At 61.0% G+C, this 16,932-nt stretch overlaps 1 protein-coding gene and 1 long non-coding RNA gene across 3 annotated transcripts; one reads left to right on the top strand and one right to left on the bottom strand.

Annotated features, from left to right (window-relative positions):
* Window positions 1-52: 52 nt before the first annotated feature.
* Window positions 53-5,633, top strand: LOC142066670 (uncharacterized). Its single transcript, XR_012663760.1, has 2 exons — window positions 53-3,524; window positions 5,175-5,633. It is a non-coding gene; the product is annotated as an uncharacterized LOC142066670 (long non-coding RNA).
* Window positions 5,634-7,424: 1,791 nt separating this feature from the next.
* On the bottom strand, window positions 7,425-15,698 carry CRYBG2 (crystallin beta-gamma domain containing 2). 2 transcript variants are annotated; one of them, XM_075114479.1, is made up of 19 exons: window positions 13,680-15,698; window positions 13,187-13,234; window positions 12,967-13,085; window positions 12,546-12,702; window positions 12,300-12,439; window positions 12,086-12,212; window positions 11,738-11,773; window positions 11,531-11,658; window positions 11,171-11,297; window positions 10,718-10,860; window positions 10,511-10,637; window positions 10,360-10,392; window positions 10,134-10,246; window positions 9,824-9,953; window positions 9,518-9,657; window positions 9,255-9,378; window positions 8,545-8,703; window positions 8,014-8,173; window positions 7,425-7,871 (listed from the first exon to the last, which is right to left on the bottom strand). In XM_075114479.1, exons 1-19 carry the CDS (start codon window positions 15,696-15,698, stop codon window positions 7,783-7,785), a joined length of 4,119 nt encoding a protein of 1,372 aa, XP_074970580.1. In that variant the 3' UTR covers window positions 7,425-7,782. The 2 variants fall into 2 exon arrangements, with proteins under 2 accessions (XP_074970580.1, XP_074970581.1); XM_075114480.1 differs by lacking the exon at window positions 11,738-11,773 and having other exon boundaries at window positions 7,428-7,871.
* Between the last annotated feature and the right edge of the window lie 1,234 nt (window positions 15,699-16,932).

Genomic DNA, 16,932 nt, shown 5'->3' with positions numbered 1-16,932 from the left:
TCTGAGAAGAGGCCCGAAGAGCATGAAAGAAAGAAAACAGGTCAGCATTTTGGCTACGGCTTCTCCAAAAGCAGGTAAAAAAATACCAGGGTTATGCTGAGGGAAAGAAAGGGCAGGAGAAAGCAGGGGGGCCCAGTCCATTCAATCCCATAAGTGCCCTCGGACTAATTAGTGTATGTGGGCACTCATTATGAGCTGGGACCCAAGGGAAGGTACAATTCCAGCAGCTGGGAAGAGTGAACACAAAATGGGGCTTGCAGAAAGAGACCATGACACTAGTACAGGGCATCTAGCGCTGCACAGCAAGGCAGAAAGTGGTAATATTGAGCTATTTCAACAAAAAGCACAACACACTGGGATTAACAGAAGCCGTGAACTTCACTGGGAGTCTAAAGGGAGGGTTTGCTCTAAGATCTAGTAGGAAGGATGTGACCTAAAATGGTACTGTAAAAATAGATGAGGCTCTAATGTGCTCTAGGGCTTGCTGAGGATGTGGAAACATTTTTATTACTTATCTGATTTTGGACATGTGTGGGAGAGAAAGAGCTACGATAATTGCAAAACGCATAGGATGGTAAGAAAACCTTACCAGTGGGGGCAATGAACTTGGACAGCTCTGCCCTTTTAGGAGAAATAAGAGGGGATAATATGTAAAAATAAAGCATAAGTTCATTGACTTTGGGAGGATTTTCTTGATGGGCAAATTTTTTAACAGGTAATTGAAAAGGTTGTCCAAAAAAGTGCAAACACTACATTTTTCTCATCAGCCCATCTTCCCAGTCCATTCATCCTTGCTTTCTGGGCGGAGAGGGTGTTCATACACCCACCACTTGTAGTGACAGGTAAAATCCTTGAGCTACAATCTGCAGGAGCTGCCTGAGAGCGGAGGGAGTGAAACCTGGGTCAGTGAGGTGGAGCGGTGCCTGCTGTGTCAGGGCAGGAGCAGGTGAAAGAGCTGACACTTGTGATGCCATTGCAGCTGCAGAAAGCAACTCTTCTCTGCTTGAAACTGAGGAAACGCAAACACGATATGAACCTGTCCAAGACGTGACCAATATTGCTGGTACTTGCTGGGGACCGATGCTGGCCAGGAGGCAGCAAAGAAATTTGTGGAGTTTTATGCGAGCTGGTGTGGTTTCAAGCCTGTCACTGTCATGTGCAGCCCTCTGGGTCCCCAGAAGGCTGGTAGTGATCGGCTTTTTGAGGGAGTATTGGCAAAAAGGGGCTCAAAATAACGGGGGTCACCAGGTACCACTCAGGGGTGCCTGCGGGGGGGGGGCCTGACACAGGTGGCAGCACTGGGGGCACCTCAGCGTGTGCTGGGGGGAGGGAGCACCGTGTGTTGGGGAACCCTCACGGTGTGTGGGGGCTCCCAAACCGCGGGGTTGGGGGGGTCCCTGGGGTCCCCCCGCTCCCCCCCCCACCCCGAGGGCTCAGCACTCACCCCTTGCTCACCGTGCCACCGCCATCTTGTTTACCGGCGGTTGCCATGGCGACGTCGGGGGCGCTGCGATTGGCTCAGCCCTGGTCACGTGGAGGGCGAGGCAGCCCCAGAGGACTACATATCCCAGCATGCACCGCTCCTGCCCCCCTCGGGGGGTACCCCGGCTATGGCGGGAGGGCGGCAGGTTGACCCCGGCCAGAACCCCCCAGTGGGGTGGGGATAAGCTGGGGGAAGCCCCCTCCATCTGTGGTACGAGGGGGGAGGCCCAGGCTGCCAGTAGGCTTGGCTCCATGCGGCCGCCAGCCAGGCCGAACCGCTCCCTGCCTGTCCTCTGCCCTGCCCACCTGCCTGCAAAATGGTGCTTTTCCAACCTCTGTTCGCATCAGAACTTGGAAGAGGCTGCCCAGAGAAGTGGTCGAGTCACCATCCCTGGGGTGTTCAAAAAACATGCAGACGTGGCACTTGGAGACATGGTTTAGGAGGCCTTGGGGGTATTGGGTCGGTGGTTGGACTTGATCTTAGAGGTCTTTTCCAACCTTAATGATTCTACGAATCCGTGATTCGGAGTGTTTCAGACGTCTCACGGTGCTGGGGTGGGACGTGGTGCAGCAGCACTACACGCAGCCACGCTTCCTCTCCTCAGCACTCCTCTGCATGCCCTTAGCTTCAGCTCATAGACACGGTCTGTAGCACAGCCTGACCTGAGGCATCACACACTGTACGGCTGCTCCCATTTTTCCTCAACTGCTTCTCCTGTCTCTGTTTCCTAGCAATGGTTTCCTTCACACGGGCACTACCACCCTCTCGTTTTGCCTCGCTGATGCTTTGAACTCAACCCAGCGCTTGCCCCTGCAATGGCTGCACGCCACATTCAGAGAGCCTTCCCTGCACATCCCCCGTCCCGTCCGCCGCTGCTGTGCTGCTCCGCTCTCCAGAAAGCTCAGCCTCACCAGCTGGAGAGGAGCAGGAGAGGCTAATTTTTAGCACCTTTTATAGGATGCTGGCTGTCCACAAGAGACTTTCATTTTGACATTTCTATGAAGAGCAAAAATTAACTAAATTTGGTGAAGCTTTGCTGCAGAGGAGCCTTCAGCACTGGGTGGAGGCTGGCAGTGGGCTCGCTGCGCTGTGATGCACTTCACCAACACAAAACCAGACAACAGGTGTATGTGCTTGGTGTATTTTGGTAGCTTTACTTATTTCAAAATGTCTTAAAATAACCAGATCCCTTTTGTTTCCTGCTGCTGCAGTTGAGTGAGTGGGGGAGCTCAGAGATCTGCTGTGAAGAGATGGATGTCGGGGGGCTGGAAGGAAGCGATTCCCTGATCCATTACCTGGATCAGACTACCCAAGGCTTGTAACTGAAATTCAGAGGGACAGCTTGGGCCCAGCTTCCGCCCTAAGTTGCAGGGAAGGAGGTTTGTTACACGGCGCAACGCAGAGACCTTGTTGAAATGTTGGCTGCAATTTGCAAACCCTTCCAGTGAACTGGGAGTGGGGTTTAACCCCTAACCACTACTAGTTCTTCATGGGTGCAGGGCACGGGACAGGGAGTATACGGGGAGAAGCAAGCTCAGCCTGGGGGCGTTTCATGCTGCAGGTGGTATTTTGTGATGTGGGAAACAGCAGGGTGAGGGGCTTGCTGCCTTTGTTCAGAGAAGTGGCTAGGGCATCCCATTTGGAGCTGGATGTGCAGCCCTGCCAGGGAACAGGGGTAACACGTGCCGGGCGATGTAGGTCAACAGCTCTGGAGAAGTGAGGCTGAAAGGGCTGTATGGTGTCTTCCCCACCTGACAGTCCCCATGCCATGTCTTGCACCTCCTCCCTCGCAGCATCAGCAGTGGATGTGGCTTCCCCAAAGCACCCTGGGTTTAAACAACGGTTTTGGGTGGCGGTGCCAGTGCAGGGAAGGAAGGCGTGATTGGTGAAACAGGGCCACCGCTGTGCTTAAAGCCTTCGACCACAATCGCTGCAAGCAGATGAGGAAGCGTCACGGCACACCGTGAGCTGAGACCCGATCATGCAGGCCCTCCAGCGTGTCCACCTGCTCCTCCTGCTCACCCTGCTTGTCCTCTGCATGGTAAGAGAAACCCCACGGTGTGGGGCCACACGAAGGCTGAGGGGTCCAGCCAGCTCTGTCCCATGGGTGTGATGGTAGTCAAGGGACTGTAGAGTTCAACTGGTGGGAGAATTTCTGCTGAATTTCATCTGGAAACCTGAGCATTTGACTTTTTAACCCTGTCTGTCTTACCAGGAGCTTTGCACTGTAGTCTGAAAGGTCTAAATAATTCCATACGGTGCTTTTTTTTAAAGCATTTTTTTACTTAAGAGCATCGTGTGTATCTGTAACATTTGCACTTAGCTCTCTGCCATCTTCCAGCTTCTCTCTTGCATGCGGGTCCCAGCCCTGTCCCCAGCCTGTGTCTGGTGCTGGTGTGGGGACACTAAGGATGGCTGCAGGGACACTGGGGATGCCAGGCATGGCCATGGGGCTGTGGGGATGTTGGGTGCACGCACAGCTGTGTGGTTTCCTCTCGCCTCTCCCTGCTGGAGGTTATTTTCTTTCCTGCCAGGCGGCTCAGTTCAAGTGCCACACTGGTGGATGTCAGCTCAGTCCTTGGGGGAACACCACTGCATGGGAGGGATGAACATGCTGGCACTTTCAGGGACAGTGATGTTATTTGGAGCAGCTTTTGGAATGATTTTTTTTTCCTACAGTGCGTTGGTAGCCAAGCCAGATTTGTCTATGGTTTCACTCACAAACTCCACACATCTGCAACCTGTTCTTGGCTCCAGAGGGTGCATTTATGTTTGGGGAGTCCTGCTCTGTGGCTGGGCAAACCAGCCAAAATCCCTCACAGCTCAAGAGTGCCTGTGAAGGGGCAGAGCTGTGCATTGGGGCCCCATCCCTGGCCCTGTCCTGGGTTCGGAGGGACCCAAGGAACAGTGCAAAGCAGCATGGGGGCTGGTTCACAGAGAGAAATGGGTCCTTTCTCCAGCAGGCCAGGGCTGTGCTTGTTGCTGCATTCCCTGTTCACAGGTGTAATGCACAGCCGCTTACACCAGGAATCCCAGGAAAGGACCAAAACCCCAGAGACCGTGGTCCTGCACAGCCAGGACAGGAGGGATTCATGCAAACACCTTAATTTGGAAGGTGCTGATCTTTAGAGTCGGAAGGAAACTGCCCTGAAATCACCATCCCAGCTGTGTTACATTTCACACACCGACTGCAATGTCCCTGCTTGCGACAGCCTGGGAAGATGGGGGTTGTTCCTCCTCCTCCGCCACCTTGCTTTCAGCACAGGTGTTTACCAGCTCTGCTCCTGTACCAACATCCCCCACCCGTGGGCCACCACATCCGCAGTGCTTCCTCACAGCTGTCTGAGGGGCAGAGACCACCCCCCTGGTTTCTCCTTCCTCCCCACCCTGCTAATTTCTAAAAACTCCTGGCTCAGAACAGGGTGACGATGTGAGGGAGAGCTTGCTTCGCTCCCTGCACTGGGAAAACCCAAAAGCCAGCGGTGATTTCTCTTTGTGGCGCGAAGGAGAACCTGCTGGGGGAAGAGGAGGACACGTGCCCCCTGGGAAGGGGAAGTGTGAGCACCGGCATGCCCCCAGCTCCTTTCTCCCACCAGGGCAGCTGGGTGAGGGCTCTTGGGGGGTTTTCCATCCCACGGTGCTGTCTGCTCTGGTTTGGAGCAATGCCAGACTCTCTCGTTTTCTTTTCCAGCCCCTCAGCCAGGCACAGAAGACAGATGCAGCCACGACCACCTTCCACACCACTGTGAACCCCCCTGTAGCCAGCCTGAGCCCTTCGTGCAGCAGCCCACCCCTCCTCTCCCTCGCCCTGGGGCTGGCTGTGGCTCTCTTCCAGCAGCTGCGCTGACCCGGAGGGGACCACAGTGCACCCCGCTCCCCAGCACCCCCCGCCAAAGAAGACACCCACAGGATGGCAACCCCCAGCACTGGCACCTCCTTGGACCCTCACAGCGCGGAGCTGTGACCAGCACGGACCACCCCACATCCTCACACCGTGGAGGACTAGCCAGCACGCTGCCATCACTCCCTCCGCTCAGTCCTCCTGCCTCAAAATGCCAGAGCAGCCCCGGCTTGAAGCAAACCCCTGGGACCAGCTTGGGAGTGGGCCTGCTGTAACCCTCTAAGAAATAAAGTGTTGCAGAGGCCTCTTGCACGTCTCCGCTGTGGTAAAGGGGGCTGAGGGGCTGGTGTGGGACCCCGGCATCGGCTGTTCAGGGGGGGCCTTAAACCCTCGCTGCTGGAGGGGCAGGATGGAGCCAGGTTTAAGCCCCGCGGGTGAGGTAGTGAGACTGGGGTGCACGTTCTGGTTCTCCCGAGGCTTTTTCCCCGTCCCCCGTGGGTTTAGGTGGGACCCAGAGCGACCGGGGGCACCGGGGTTAGGCCGGGCCTCGGCGCCGCGCCCGGGGCCTACTGGCGACACGCGTAAACAGCGCCCCCCACCGGCCGGGCGGTCCCCCCGCAGCACCGCCCTCAGTCCCGCCGTGCGTCCTGACCAATCCCGCGGCAGGGACTTGTGTTTCTCACCAATCCGACGCTGCTAAGCTCCCGGCTATTAGCCAATCCTGGCCTGGCGGAGGATATATAAGGTCTGTGAAGGGGGCACGCCCGTCCTGGCAGGGGCAGCGTTGGAGGTGGGTGGTGGCGCCCGCGTCGTGGCGTCTCCGCTACACGCTGAGGGGATTTCACCCCTCGGCAGCCTCGCTGCCTGCCTAGCCGGGCTGAGCTTGTGTGTTTCGATGTCCCTGCGTAGTTTCCAGGCGTCTAAGCGGCGCCACAGGCCCAGCCCAGGCTGTACACAGTGGCAATGTCCTCCCTGTGTGTCTGCTGGGCCCTCAGCCTCCCGCCCCCGCCATCCTCTGGTGGTCTCTGCTTTCCCACCAGCATTTCTCTCATGATTTGGGGTTGTGGCGCTTACCCTGGCGCTTGATACCTGTGTGCCTGCCGGCTCTGCAGGCCTGGCATTGCCCTCTCCAAGCAGCCCTGCCTGTCACTTGCTGCCTGCAGGCGGTGGTTTGGGCTCAGGCCAGCAAAAGTCTGCCTGCCCGCTGGCCTGGCAGAGGAGCACGTCGGAGCTGGGCGTCCCTATGCACTCTCCCGCCCTGTGGTTACGTGTCCTCCTGCCCAAACAGGTCTTCGGGCAACTGGGGACACGTTTCAGCATGGAGATGGACATTTGATGACGCTGTTGCCAAAAGCCAGAGCAGTCGCTGGCCAGCTGGAAACGCCTGATGCAAGGACCTTTGTGCACCTGAGCCTGCCGAGGAAACCTCCCGGGGAGGCACTGCGCTGTCTGTTGCTGCCGGAGCAGCCTGGTTTCGCTGCAGGGTTGATAAGTGATCACTGCCCAACTGCAGTGACTCTCCCCAAACTGGGCTCAACCTGCTCAACAAACCGGGCCCTTGCCAGCAGCCGTCTCCTCTTCCCCAGCAGTGAGGAGAGAAGCACTTGATGTCTCTGTGTGCAGATTTCTCACCCCACATCCCTTCTGGCTCTGAGTCACGTCCCCGAGGAGCTCCTGCCCTCACCCAGGTGGAGAAGACTTCTGTCCCAGGGACCTTGAGGACAAGCGAGCTGAGCCATGACGCAGCGCTGCAGCTTGGACACTAAACGCTGCTGAAGCAGAGCTCACCCTGGGGTGATACGACTGGAACCTGAACTGCAGCACGAGCAGGCTGGGCTCCCTGCTCCCAGGCTGGGGCTGGAGGGGTCCGGCAGCCCCCGGTGCTCCTGGGGACACACCTTGGCCTGCGCCCCCTTCTTGAAACCCAGGGTCCCAGTGCTGCGTGTGGCCTGTGGACACTAGAGGGCACCGGGCTCCCATCCTGGGAGCAGGATTGGGCCTGGGCTGGTGGGGTACAAGGTGCTGGGATGGGGGGGCAGCTCCGTGGTGTGGTGGCTGCCAGGCTGTGGCCGGTGCAAGGAGAAGGACAAGGACACCAACCACCCTGGCAGAGCTGGCCTGGATGAGGGGAGCTGTATCTTACACACGTACATAAATACAGTTCGGAGGAGGAAGCTGGTGGGGAAGGGGCTCCGCCACTCTCCGGAGGGTCCTGCGCTGGTCGTGTCCATGGGGTCCTTCGTGAGCCATGTACGGGGTTCCCCAGGAGGGAGGCAGGGTGGTGGTTCGCCCTCATGATGGAGGGCATCCCTCACGCCAGCAGCCAGGGCAGAGGGGTGTTTGGGGTATGGCATGCGAGGGGTCAGAGGCCTCCCGCCCTGGTGCAGGGATGCTGGCAGGTTGTCCCCGTCCTGTGCTGTGGCACTTCTGAGCGTGAGGGCCACATGCCGCTCCCCCCTCATAGCACCTGTACGTCCCAGATCTGTGTAGGTCTTTCCTCGGCGATGTCCCAAACGATGGCATGGTCCCGGTCATAGGATCGGCCACCTGCAGAGCAAGGGGAAGGTCTCAGGAGAGCAGATTGTGCTCCTGATGGTGGTGAAGGGGTGGGTGCCCCATCTCACGGCCAAACACCCTATTTTTGGGGGTCCCTGGGGTAGCAACCTCTGTGTCAGCATGGAGGCCTCACCCTTTATATCGAGGATCATGTCCTCAAACATCTGGCTGTGGATCCGTCCCTGAGAATCAATGCTCCAGGTCTGGCGTGGCATCCGGGTCTCAGACCACAGCACGGCCTTCGCGCCTTTCCCAGCTGGCCCGATGACCTGCAGGCTCATGTTGGGGGCCACCTGCGAGGAGCGACAGTGGCCAGGTCAGCCCGCTCCTCTCCATCACCTCCGCCTGACGCAAAGGCTTGGAGCTCGGAGGGGTTTGCCTGTAAATGCAGCTGGTTCTGGAGTGGGACATGGAAAACCTCTCAGTGAGAGGTGAGGATGATGAAGACCCCTCAGCGGAGGCAGAGGTGCCTTCACGTCTCCAGAGGAGACTTGGGGAGGAGAGAATCAACCGGTCTTTGGGGACAAGGCTGAGGTTGGATGCTGGGAAAAGCGGTTATGAACCCTAAAAGGTTGCTGTGGGGTGGGGAGTACCCCGTCGGGAGTCCTGCCAGGGGCTCTCCTGGTCCCCTCTGCAGCACTGGCTGTTACACGTGAGCCCTGACCTGGTTTTTGATCAGCCCGTCCTCATAGTACCAGACGGAGCTGCTCTGCTCGCTGAGGCTGGAGACCACCACGCGTCCCGCTTTCATGTCCTCCACGTCGTCGGGAACGGAGAGGTAGAGCTCCAGCTCCCTGCTCCTCATGCGGAAGTAGAGCCGTCTCTGGAAAGAGAGAAACCTTTTGTTTTTTGCACTGAAAAGCCCTGCTGCCTGCACCTCCAGCCACACACGTCGTGGCTCGTCGAGGAAGGACCTCAGCCGGTGTGTGGTTTTGGGAGGGTCGGACCTTGATCCCCTGGGGCAGCTGCCTGGAGGGTCCTGCCCTGTCCCCTCCAGGAGGTCCCTGCTTCTCCCCAGGGTGACAGCTGTGGCCCTGGCCTGTCTCCCGTAGCTGGTGCAGGCACGACTCTCCCTGCCGGGATGTTGGGGTGTTTTGCAAGACGCCTGCCCACGGGGAGTGTTTCACCACCACAGTGGCCACTCCCAGGGCGGGGGACAGGGATCTGGGGGTGACGGTGCTGTGCTGGTGGCGCCTTTCATGGGCCAGGGCTGTCAGCAGCGTGTCCTGCTGCCTCCCCCAGCTCACCCGGAGCCGCTGCCTCATCTTCCTCCCAGCTGTTGGGACTGGCAGCTCTTTAGCTCCACATGAGCTGTCTGCCTCGGGGTTTTGGGGTTCACCCCCCCCACATGCTAGCACCCCATCATACGCTCACCTGGCGGATGGGGTAGAGGGATCCCACGTGCTGGAGCCCACTGTACGTCAGCCAGTTGGTGATTTCGGTGCAGTCCAGCAGCCACTGGCGCCCTCGGAAGTCACCATGTTCACACAGCACCCAGCTGGGGGGGACGGGATGGGATGGGGATGGGGATGGGGTCGGGTGGGATCGATGGGGTTGGATGGGCAGAGCACAGTCACCCCCAGGCAGGCAGACAACACCCACCGGCCAGGGGGACAGCAAGGCTGGGGGTCACTTACATCCCGCCTTTCACGCGTACTGACAGCACGTGGTTGTTAAAACCCTCTGCCTGGAGACTCCGCACTTCATTGTTCAGCTCAATCTCCTTCCCCTCAAAACACTCCAGCCCATGCAGGAAGATGGAGGGCTCGGAGAAAAACTGCAGGATGGCGGAAGACATGAGGCGTGAGGGGGACAAGCGGGAGGAGCACGCACCCATGGGTGCAGAAGGGCTACAAGGATGGAGAGCCAGTGCCAGGGGCACCTGTGGGAGGGGAAAAAGGAGGTTCCTGGGGGGGTTCTGCCCCAGTGCTGGCAGGACTCACCACCGGGACCTTCTTCAAGGAGCGGATGGCAGTGGAGGAGAGGCAGCCCATGGCGCTGAGCGTGGGGTACTCGCCCTCGGACAGCACATGCTGCTCCCCCGCGAAGGCCTGCCCGTCGAACAGGATCCAGCTGGTGGGGAGGAGCACGCCTGGGCTGACGCGGCTGCTGTGGCGGGCATCCATCCCCCCAGCACCCCCGTCCTTCCCACCCTCCCGGGGAGCCCCCACGGGCACCTGTGGGGCTGCCGTCCAGGGCGATGCCCCTGTTCCCATCCCCAGCTGGAGGTGATGAAGCCCTGGGACACCCTACCTGCCCCCACGGACTCTGCAGGAGCGTGGGACGAAGGCAGTGGGCAGGGCATCCTGGTCCTCCTCGAAGGTGACGTGGTCCCCCAAGAAGTCAGGCTCTGAGAAGAGCAGGATCTGGGGAGAGGGAGTGGAGGGGCTCAGTGAGGGAGGCAAAGCATCACCACAACCCCACAAGGGACTGCATCCCCCAGGGGAACACATCCCTCGCCCCATCTGCCACCCCTGACCTTGGAGATGAAATGGAGGTTGTGTTCCCCGACCTGGAAGCAGACAGAGAGGGGCTGGTTTGTGTCTTGCCCCAGCATGGCCCCCCACCAGCCCTGCACATGGCAGCACCGGTGGGTCCCACAGCAAAGAGGGGGTGTCTGGTGCTCCCACCTGCAGGATTGGCTGCGCCGAGGCGATACGGCAATCTGTGGCACCCCAGTCTTCACAGCTGCGGTACACCCCCTTCTCCAGGATGTACTGCTTGCCTGAGAAGTTGGTGCCCTCGTAGGCCACCCACCTGCCAGGAAAACATGGGTTCTGGCTCAGTGCCCCTCCTTGTCTGCCCCCTGACCCCCTTCTCCCCTGTCCCGCACTCACACGCCGCTCAGCACATGGATGGACTGGGTGATGGTGCCGTAGCCAGCCAGCTGCGTGTCGGGGAGCGCCTCGCTCAGCTCCACGCTTGGCCCCTCCTCGAAGTCCATGGCCTCAAAGAGGACCAGTGCTGGGTCGGAGAAGTCCTGCAGGGAGAAGGACACACCCCCGCCCCCAGCCCCTCGGTCTGTTGGGGGAAAGGGGCTGCAGTCCAGGCACTCTCCACAGGTGCAGCCAGGGTCCTGCCTGGCCTCAAGGACCCCAGGGAGAGTGGGAGCAGCTCTGGGCACCCAGATCTCTGCGTGTGATGAGTCTGGGGGAACTCAGGCCATGCCCATCTGCCTGACGCAGGCAGGGAAGGCTCCTGTTGGGGGATGAGGTTGGGACCAGGGGGGGCTGGCTTTCCCTGCCCACACCGGGTCTGTCCCCAAGTGATGCCACTGCTCCTGCCCTCACCGTCCGTATCAGCCGTAAGGACACCAGCTCCTTGTTGTAGCCGCCCCACTGCCTCCAGTCTTGGTATTTCCCTTCCTCCAGCAGGTACTGGTGGCCACGGAAGCCCTCCTTCTCATAGCCGACCCAGCTGTGGCACAGGCAGATGCGGGCAGTGAGGTCTCCAGAGGATTTCCACATGCTGGGACATGGGGACACCATCTACGCCCCTCCAGTGCCACCCTCTCACTCAAGCTGCCCCACGGCCATCCCACAGCCCTGGGCAGCTCCTCCAAGCCCATTCCCAGGGGTGACCGTCACCTTCCCAGCCGGCTCCAGCTGGGGTGCTGGCCCTGCCTGCGCTGCCCACCCCGCACTGCTCACCAGCCACCCAGGATGTGCAGGGAGCCCACGGTGGGGAGCGCCGGCCTGGGCAGGTGCTTCAGGTCGTAGACGTCTCGGCTGATGGTGAAGCTGCGGCCCTGGAAACCTGCAGCCTCGTAGATCAGCACCTGGGGACACAGTGAGGTGAGCACAGTCCCATGGACACCCCAGCCCCACAGCCTTCCTGGGCACTGGCCCAGCGCTCACCTGCGGCTCACCGGGTCTCTCCACAACAGGGCAGCCCTGGAAGGAGAAGGAGCCCCAGTGAGGCTGCGGTGGCAGGAGGGGATGGTGCAGGGGCATCCGATCCTCCCCCCTTTAAAGCCTGGGCTGGTTTTTGAGTCATTTTTATTCAAGAGCAAGCTCTTTCAGGCTTTGTTTAATTGCTTTTCTTCACCACTAACCCACAGGAGCACTTTCCAGAGCACATTTCCACACCAAGCTCTCACTGATGTGAATCAAAAACCATCGAAGATGCTTTTGCCTGTCATACCCAGGGCTGGATATGGCACCAGCACCACAGTAACCACTCACACCCCAGCAACCGGCACTCACCAGCCTGATGGGATGCATGGAGCAGATGGATGGGTCCTTTGCTCCCCAAGCCTTTAAATTGGGGTACCCGCCCGGCTCCAAAACATAGGGGTCATCGTCAAAGAAAGGCTTGGAGTAAACCAGCCACCTGAGGAACAGAGGGAAAGCATCACACCCTGCTCCAGCCCATGCTGGAGCCCACCCGGCGCCCACCCATCACCGCAGTCCCACTCACAGGCCTGAGTGGACGATGATGGAGGCAGCGGTGAGCGCCTGGCCCCGCGTGCGGGTATCCTCAGCCGAGTCGGTGAACTTCAGCCGGGTGCCTTCGCCATTCTCCTCCTCAAACAGGCTGATCTCAGGGGTGCGGTAATCCTGGTGTGGGGCAGAGCAGCGTTATGGGGGTCTGGCACCCCCCACTTGCTGGGTGCTGGGAGACATGGGGGGGAGCAGGAGGCTTAGGGGGGTTCCATGCGCTCACCCGCACCACCCTCTTGAAGGAGCCGATGCGGAAGGGCTGGCTGCTGTGGGGCTGCCCGCTCTGCCCATATGCCGTCCAGGGGTTGTCGATCTCCACGTCCCCCTCGGCCAGCACGCACTTGCGCCCGTGAAACCGTGGTTTCTCATACATCACCCACCTGGGAGCAGGGTGGGAGCAAAGCGGGAGGGGAAAACCCTGCTTTTAACCACAGCCCCGCAGCTGTCAGGAGCCTTGGGGCAGCGCATGGGTGGGGACATCCTGCCACTGCCGCAATGCTGGATCACAGCGACAGTAATTAGCACTGACAGGACAGTCACTCCAGAACACCAGGCTGGGACCTGGCCACCATCCCCGGCACGGGGAGCGCGGGAGCCCCGGCCGAGCCCTCCCTCTGCATCCTTGCCCTGCTGCCGTCCCCTACCCGCCTCGGATGACCCGGATAGAGATGGTGTGTGAGAGCTCCCAGGATGTGGCATCAGGGATGTCCCCCCAGATCTCCCGTTTCTGACCCGCGAAGCCGGCCTCAGAGAAGAGGATGATCTGGGAGGGGGTGACACAGAGGAGAGGTGCTACCATACTGCATCACACCGCACCATGCCCCGGCCGGCCAGCCCAGCCCTGCCCCACCACAGAGTCTGTACCTTGCCTGGTCTCGTGTTGATCTTCTCAAAGCCCTCCTTGTCCTCCTGCTGTGAACACCCGAGGGGACGGGCGTGTGAGGAGCATGGAGGGACATTGGCTGCACCAGCCATCTCCCCACAGCCCAAGGAAGATGCAGCCGCAGCTGCAGCCTCACTTCTGTGTCTGCCCATCCCTCCCACTGCCCGGAGCAGCCACACCTCGAGCATTCCTGCGCTGCTGGGGATCAGCCTCCCCGCCTGCCCCAGGAACCTCCTGTCACCTGCCCCGGGACCCTCCCATCATCCATGGTGGCACCCTCCCATCCCTTGACCTGGTACCTCCCATCACCCATCCCGGTACCCTCTCATTGCACTGGGGGCTTTCACCTCATGGCTTCTCCAAGTGGAAGCCCAATCCCTGTGCTCAGAACAAGGGGTTCGGAACCCACCACGTCCCCAAGTGCCCAGGAGGGCAGAGCATCACCCCAGGCGCCGCGTTGCGGGATTCACTCACCAAGACATCAACAGGGCACAGGGCCATGGCGCTCTCAGGCTCTTCAGTGACAGGAGGGACAGAGTCGGGACTTGAGGCTTCCAGCATGGCCATCTCGGGGCTGGGGTGGTCACCAGGGCCCAGCCTGCTGTGCTCCCCAGGGCTGGGCGAGCCCATGCCCCCACCATCCCCGGTGGGCAGCTCAAGGGGGGTGATGCTGGGGGAGACGAAGCGGCTGTAGAGCACACTGTTGTCCAGGCGCGAATAGGGCTTCCCTTCGTTGGCTGCAGCCCCCCGGTGCTCCAAGAAGTGGGAGAGCAGCGCCATGCCCTTGAGGACGTTCCCTCGGAAGAGCACGCTTTGCTCAGCCAAGCCCCCGGCCACCGGTTTGGCCTTTTCCTCCGCTCCTGCCTGCCTCGGTGTCCCTGGGAGCAAGCCCCCCTCCGCCCAGCCATTGCTGGTGCTGCTGTCCCTGGGTGCCCCATGGAGGGGCCCCACCGGCGGCCGCTCATCAGGGCTCAGGTAGGGGTTCTCGATCTCTTCCTCCTCCTCCTCCTCAGACCTCTCCTCCCGTGGCCTCGCCGGGCCCCGTGCCAGCAGCTCACGCAGGGACTCAGGCAGGGAGATGGGGGCGCGGGGGGCTACACGGTCCTCCTGGATGGGGGGCAGAGCGGCCCAGCGGCCCAGCGACAATGGCCGGGGCTGCCGTGGGGCCTTGGGCGCCTTCCGCATCTCTGAGGGCTCCATGTTACGCAGCGTGTCCACAAAGATCTCCATGTCCACCAGCAGCTCAGGGTCCTCCTCAGTCGTGTCGGGAGGGCTCTCGGCCAGTGGATCGTGGGCTGGGGGCTCAGTGGGGGGCTCTGGGCTGCTCTCGGGCTCTTGAGCTGTGTCCTGGGAGTCCCCTGTCCTCTCACCCTCCTCCAACTCAACCTCAGCCTTTGGAGATGCTGGTGCTTCAGATGAAGGCTCTGAACCATTGCTTGCATCCGAGGAAGGGTTTTCGGGGGTGCCGCCAGCCCCTGGGGGGCTCTCTGTCCTCGGTGGCATGGCTGAAATGGTGTCATCCCCGTTTGCTGTGCTTCCCTCTCCCGTGCCAGCTGGATCAGCCTGGCCACCGGCGTCCTCCGAGGGACACTGCGGTGAGCTGGTTATACTGGTTTGTGGGTCCCCAGGCCTGTCACTGTCTCTCAGGGCTGCATTTGCTGGCACAGCTTCGGCTTGTGGTGAGTGTTCCTCCCCGGGGGATCCCTCAGCGGGGAGCCCGGCGGCCTCTGTGGTGCCTGCCAAGCTCTCACTGCCCGCTGCAGCCCCAGCAAAGCTGCTGCCGTCCTGTTCGCGGCTCTCCCGCTGCGGCAGGGCCATTGTGGCACTGGCAGCATCGTGCACCCCGTTTTGAGCTTCCCTTCCCTCCGCCAGCCCCGGCTCAGGCCTGGCTGTGTCCTTGCCCGTCCGCAGCACGGTGACGTGCCTGGCCCTAGGCAGGGCAGAGATGCAGCCAGGCTGGGCTCCACACGGGGCACCGGGACCCTCGCCGGGACCCCCTGCAGGGTGCTCGGCAGGTCGGGTGGGGAGGAGAGTGCCATGCACGTAGCTCTCCCTGTGCACGGGCATATCACAGGGGGCATCCACCAGTGGGGGGATGCCACCACCACCGGCCACCGCCTTCCCCCTCTCATCCTGCCGCCGGGGCTTCTGCGCAGGGGAATACACCTGCGAGAAGATGGGGCCGTGAGTGGTGAAGTCCTTGACGAGGTTGACGGAGGATGAGCGTTCCCGGTGCGTCAGGGTGGTGGGGCTGGCTGCCGTCTTCTCCACAATCTCCCTCTCCCAGGCTTGCAGCAGGAGGGAGACACGGGAGGGACTCCCCTCCCGGCCCCGTGCGCTCCCCGTGCTCTCCAGCCGCCGTGACACCAGTGAGACCTTCTGGAAGCGGGACCTGCCCTCGGGCTCCGGCGTGCTCGGCGCTGCTTTCTTCATGCTCAGCTCTGCACTGGAGACGAAGCCCCTGGCCTTGGCATGCCGGAATGGCGAATCCATGCCAGGGGGCCTGGGAGGGGGCTGCTGCAGCCCCGTAACACCCCCCGATGCCAGGCTCGGCCCCTGTGGCTGCCGTGCTGGGGCTGGTGAGCTGCAGGGAGAGGAGACCCTGAGAGAGTTGCACAAAAACCACCCTGTGGGGACAAGCCCTGGACCCTGAGCCAGACCCTAAAACTCCCTAGACCTCCCTCTGATCCTGCGGAACATTTTGGGGGGGTCCCATGAGCACAGGAGGTAGCTGTGGGGCTCCCTGCAATTCTCGGGGTTCTCATGTCATCCACCCTGGTACATGCAGGATGTGGGGGACACTGTGGGCCCCTCCGCCGGCCCATGCCAACACTTCTGCATCCAGCAGAGGTAGTGGGGAGCTCCGCCACACCACCAAGGTGGGCTCCAGCAGAGCCTGCCGGGCCGGCACAGCACAGGTGAGTGTGCAGGATCCGGCTGGGCCATGCTATGCCCCAAGCTGTGCCGTGCCCCGAGCTGCAGGATGAGTCAGGCGGGCAGCAGAGCTGCGCTGAGTCAGCAAATGCAGCAAACAAACAAGCCCAAAAAGCAACAGGTAAGCTGCTCGGGGTGGGGGGGGATGGGGAGGAAGGGCCTGGTTGGGACTGGGATGGGGACCAGGGCTGGGGCAGCCACAGTGTTCACAGGAGGAGACGGGGATCAGAGCAGCATCTTCTCTTGACCCTTTCTTATTACTCAGCGAAGGTGGGATGGCTCCATCCACCTCTGCAGCCCCATCAGCATGAGAAAATGAGCTGTGCTAATCACCCACCACTTGCACCCTGATCCAAGCTGGTACCCAGTACCCAGCTCCCGCACCCTTGTGTTTGGTGCCGCAGGGTGGGTACAGGGTCATCCGCGCCGCCTCGGCTCGGGGGGATGCTGGCGGAGGAGTCGCTGTGCGGTGGCTGCGTCCCTGCCCCAGAAGGGTTTATGTGCTCGGTTTGGGTTTGGGAAGCAGCTGACGCAGCAGGTGCCGGGGAGGGAGCCAGAAGCACGCCAGCATCTCAGCATCTCCCAGTTAGGAGCTGTTCGGTGTCACCGCCTGGCTACAGGGACAGTGGCGGGGACAGGGCTTTGGGCTCAGCCCGAGGCACTGGGGAGACCTCCCTGCACAATCCCCAGGGCTGGTTTCCCTGGGAGACACCTTGGGAGAGAGCCTCATCCTGCACCACCTGGGGCTGGGCTCCCTCCAAGGGCTGTAGGTTGGGCCTTCCCAGTCCCTGAG

This window comes from Phalacrocorax aristotelis, chromosome 20 (genome assembly GCF_949628215.1).
Source record: "Phalacrocorax aristotelis chromosome 20, bGulAri2.1, whole genome shotgun sequence".
In the NCBI taxonomy this organism is placed as follows: domain Eukaryota; kingdom Metazoa; phylum Chordata; class Aves; order Suliformes; family Phalacrocoracidae; genus Phalacrocorax; species Phalacrocorax aristotelis.
This window is presented reverse-complemented; position numbering and strand designations above follow the sequence as displayed.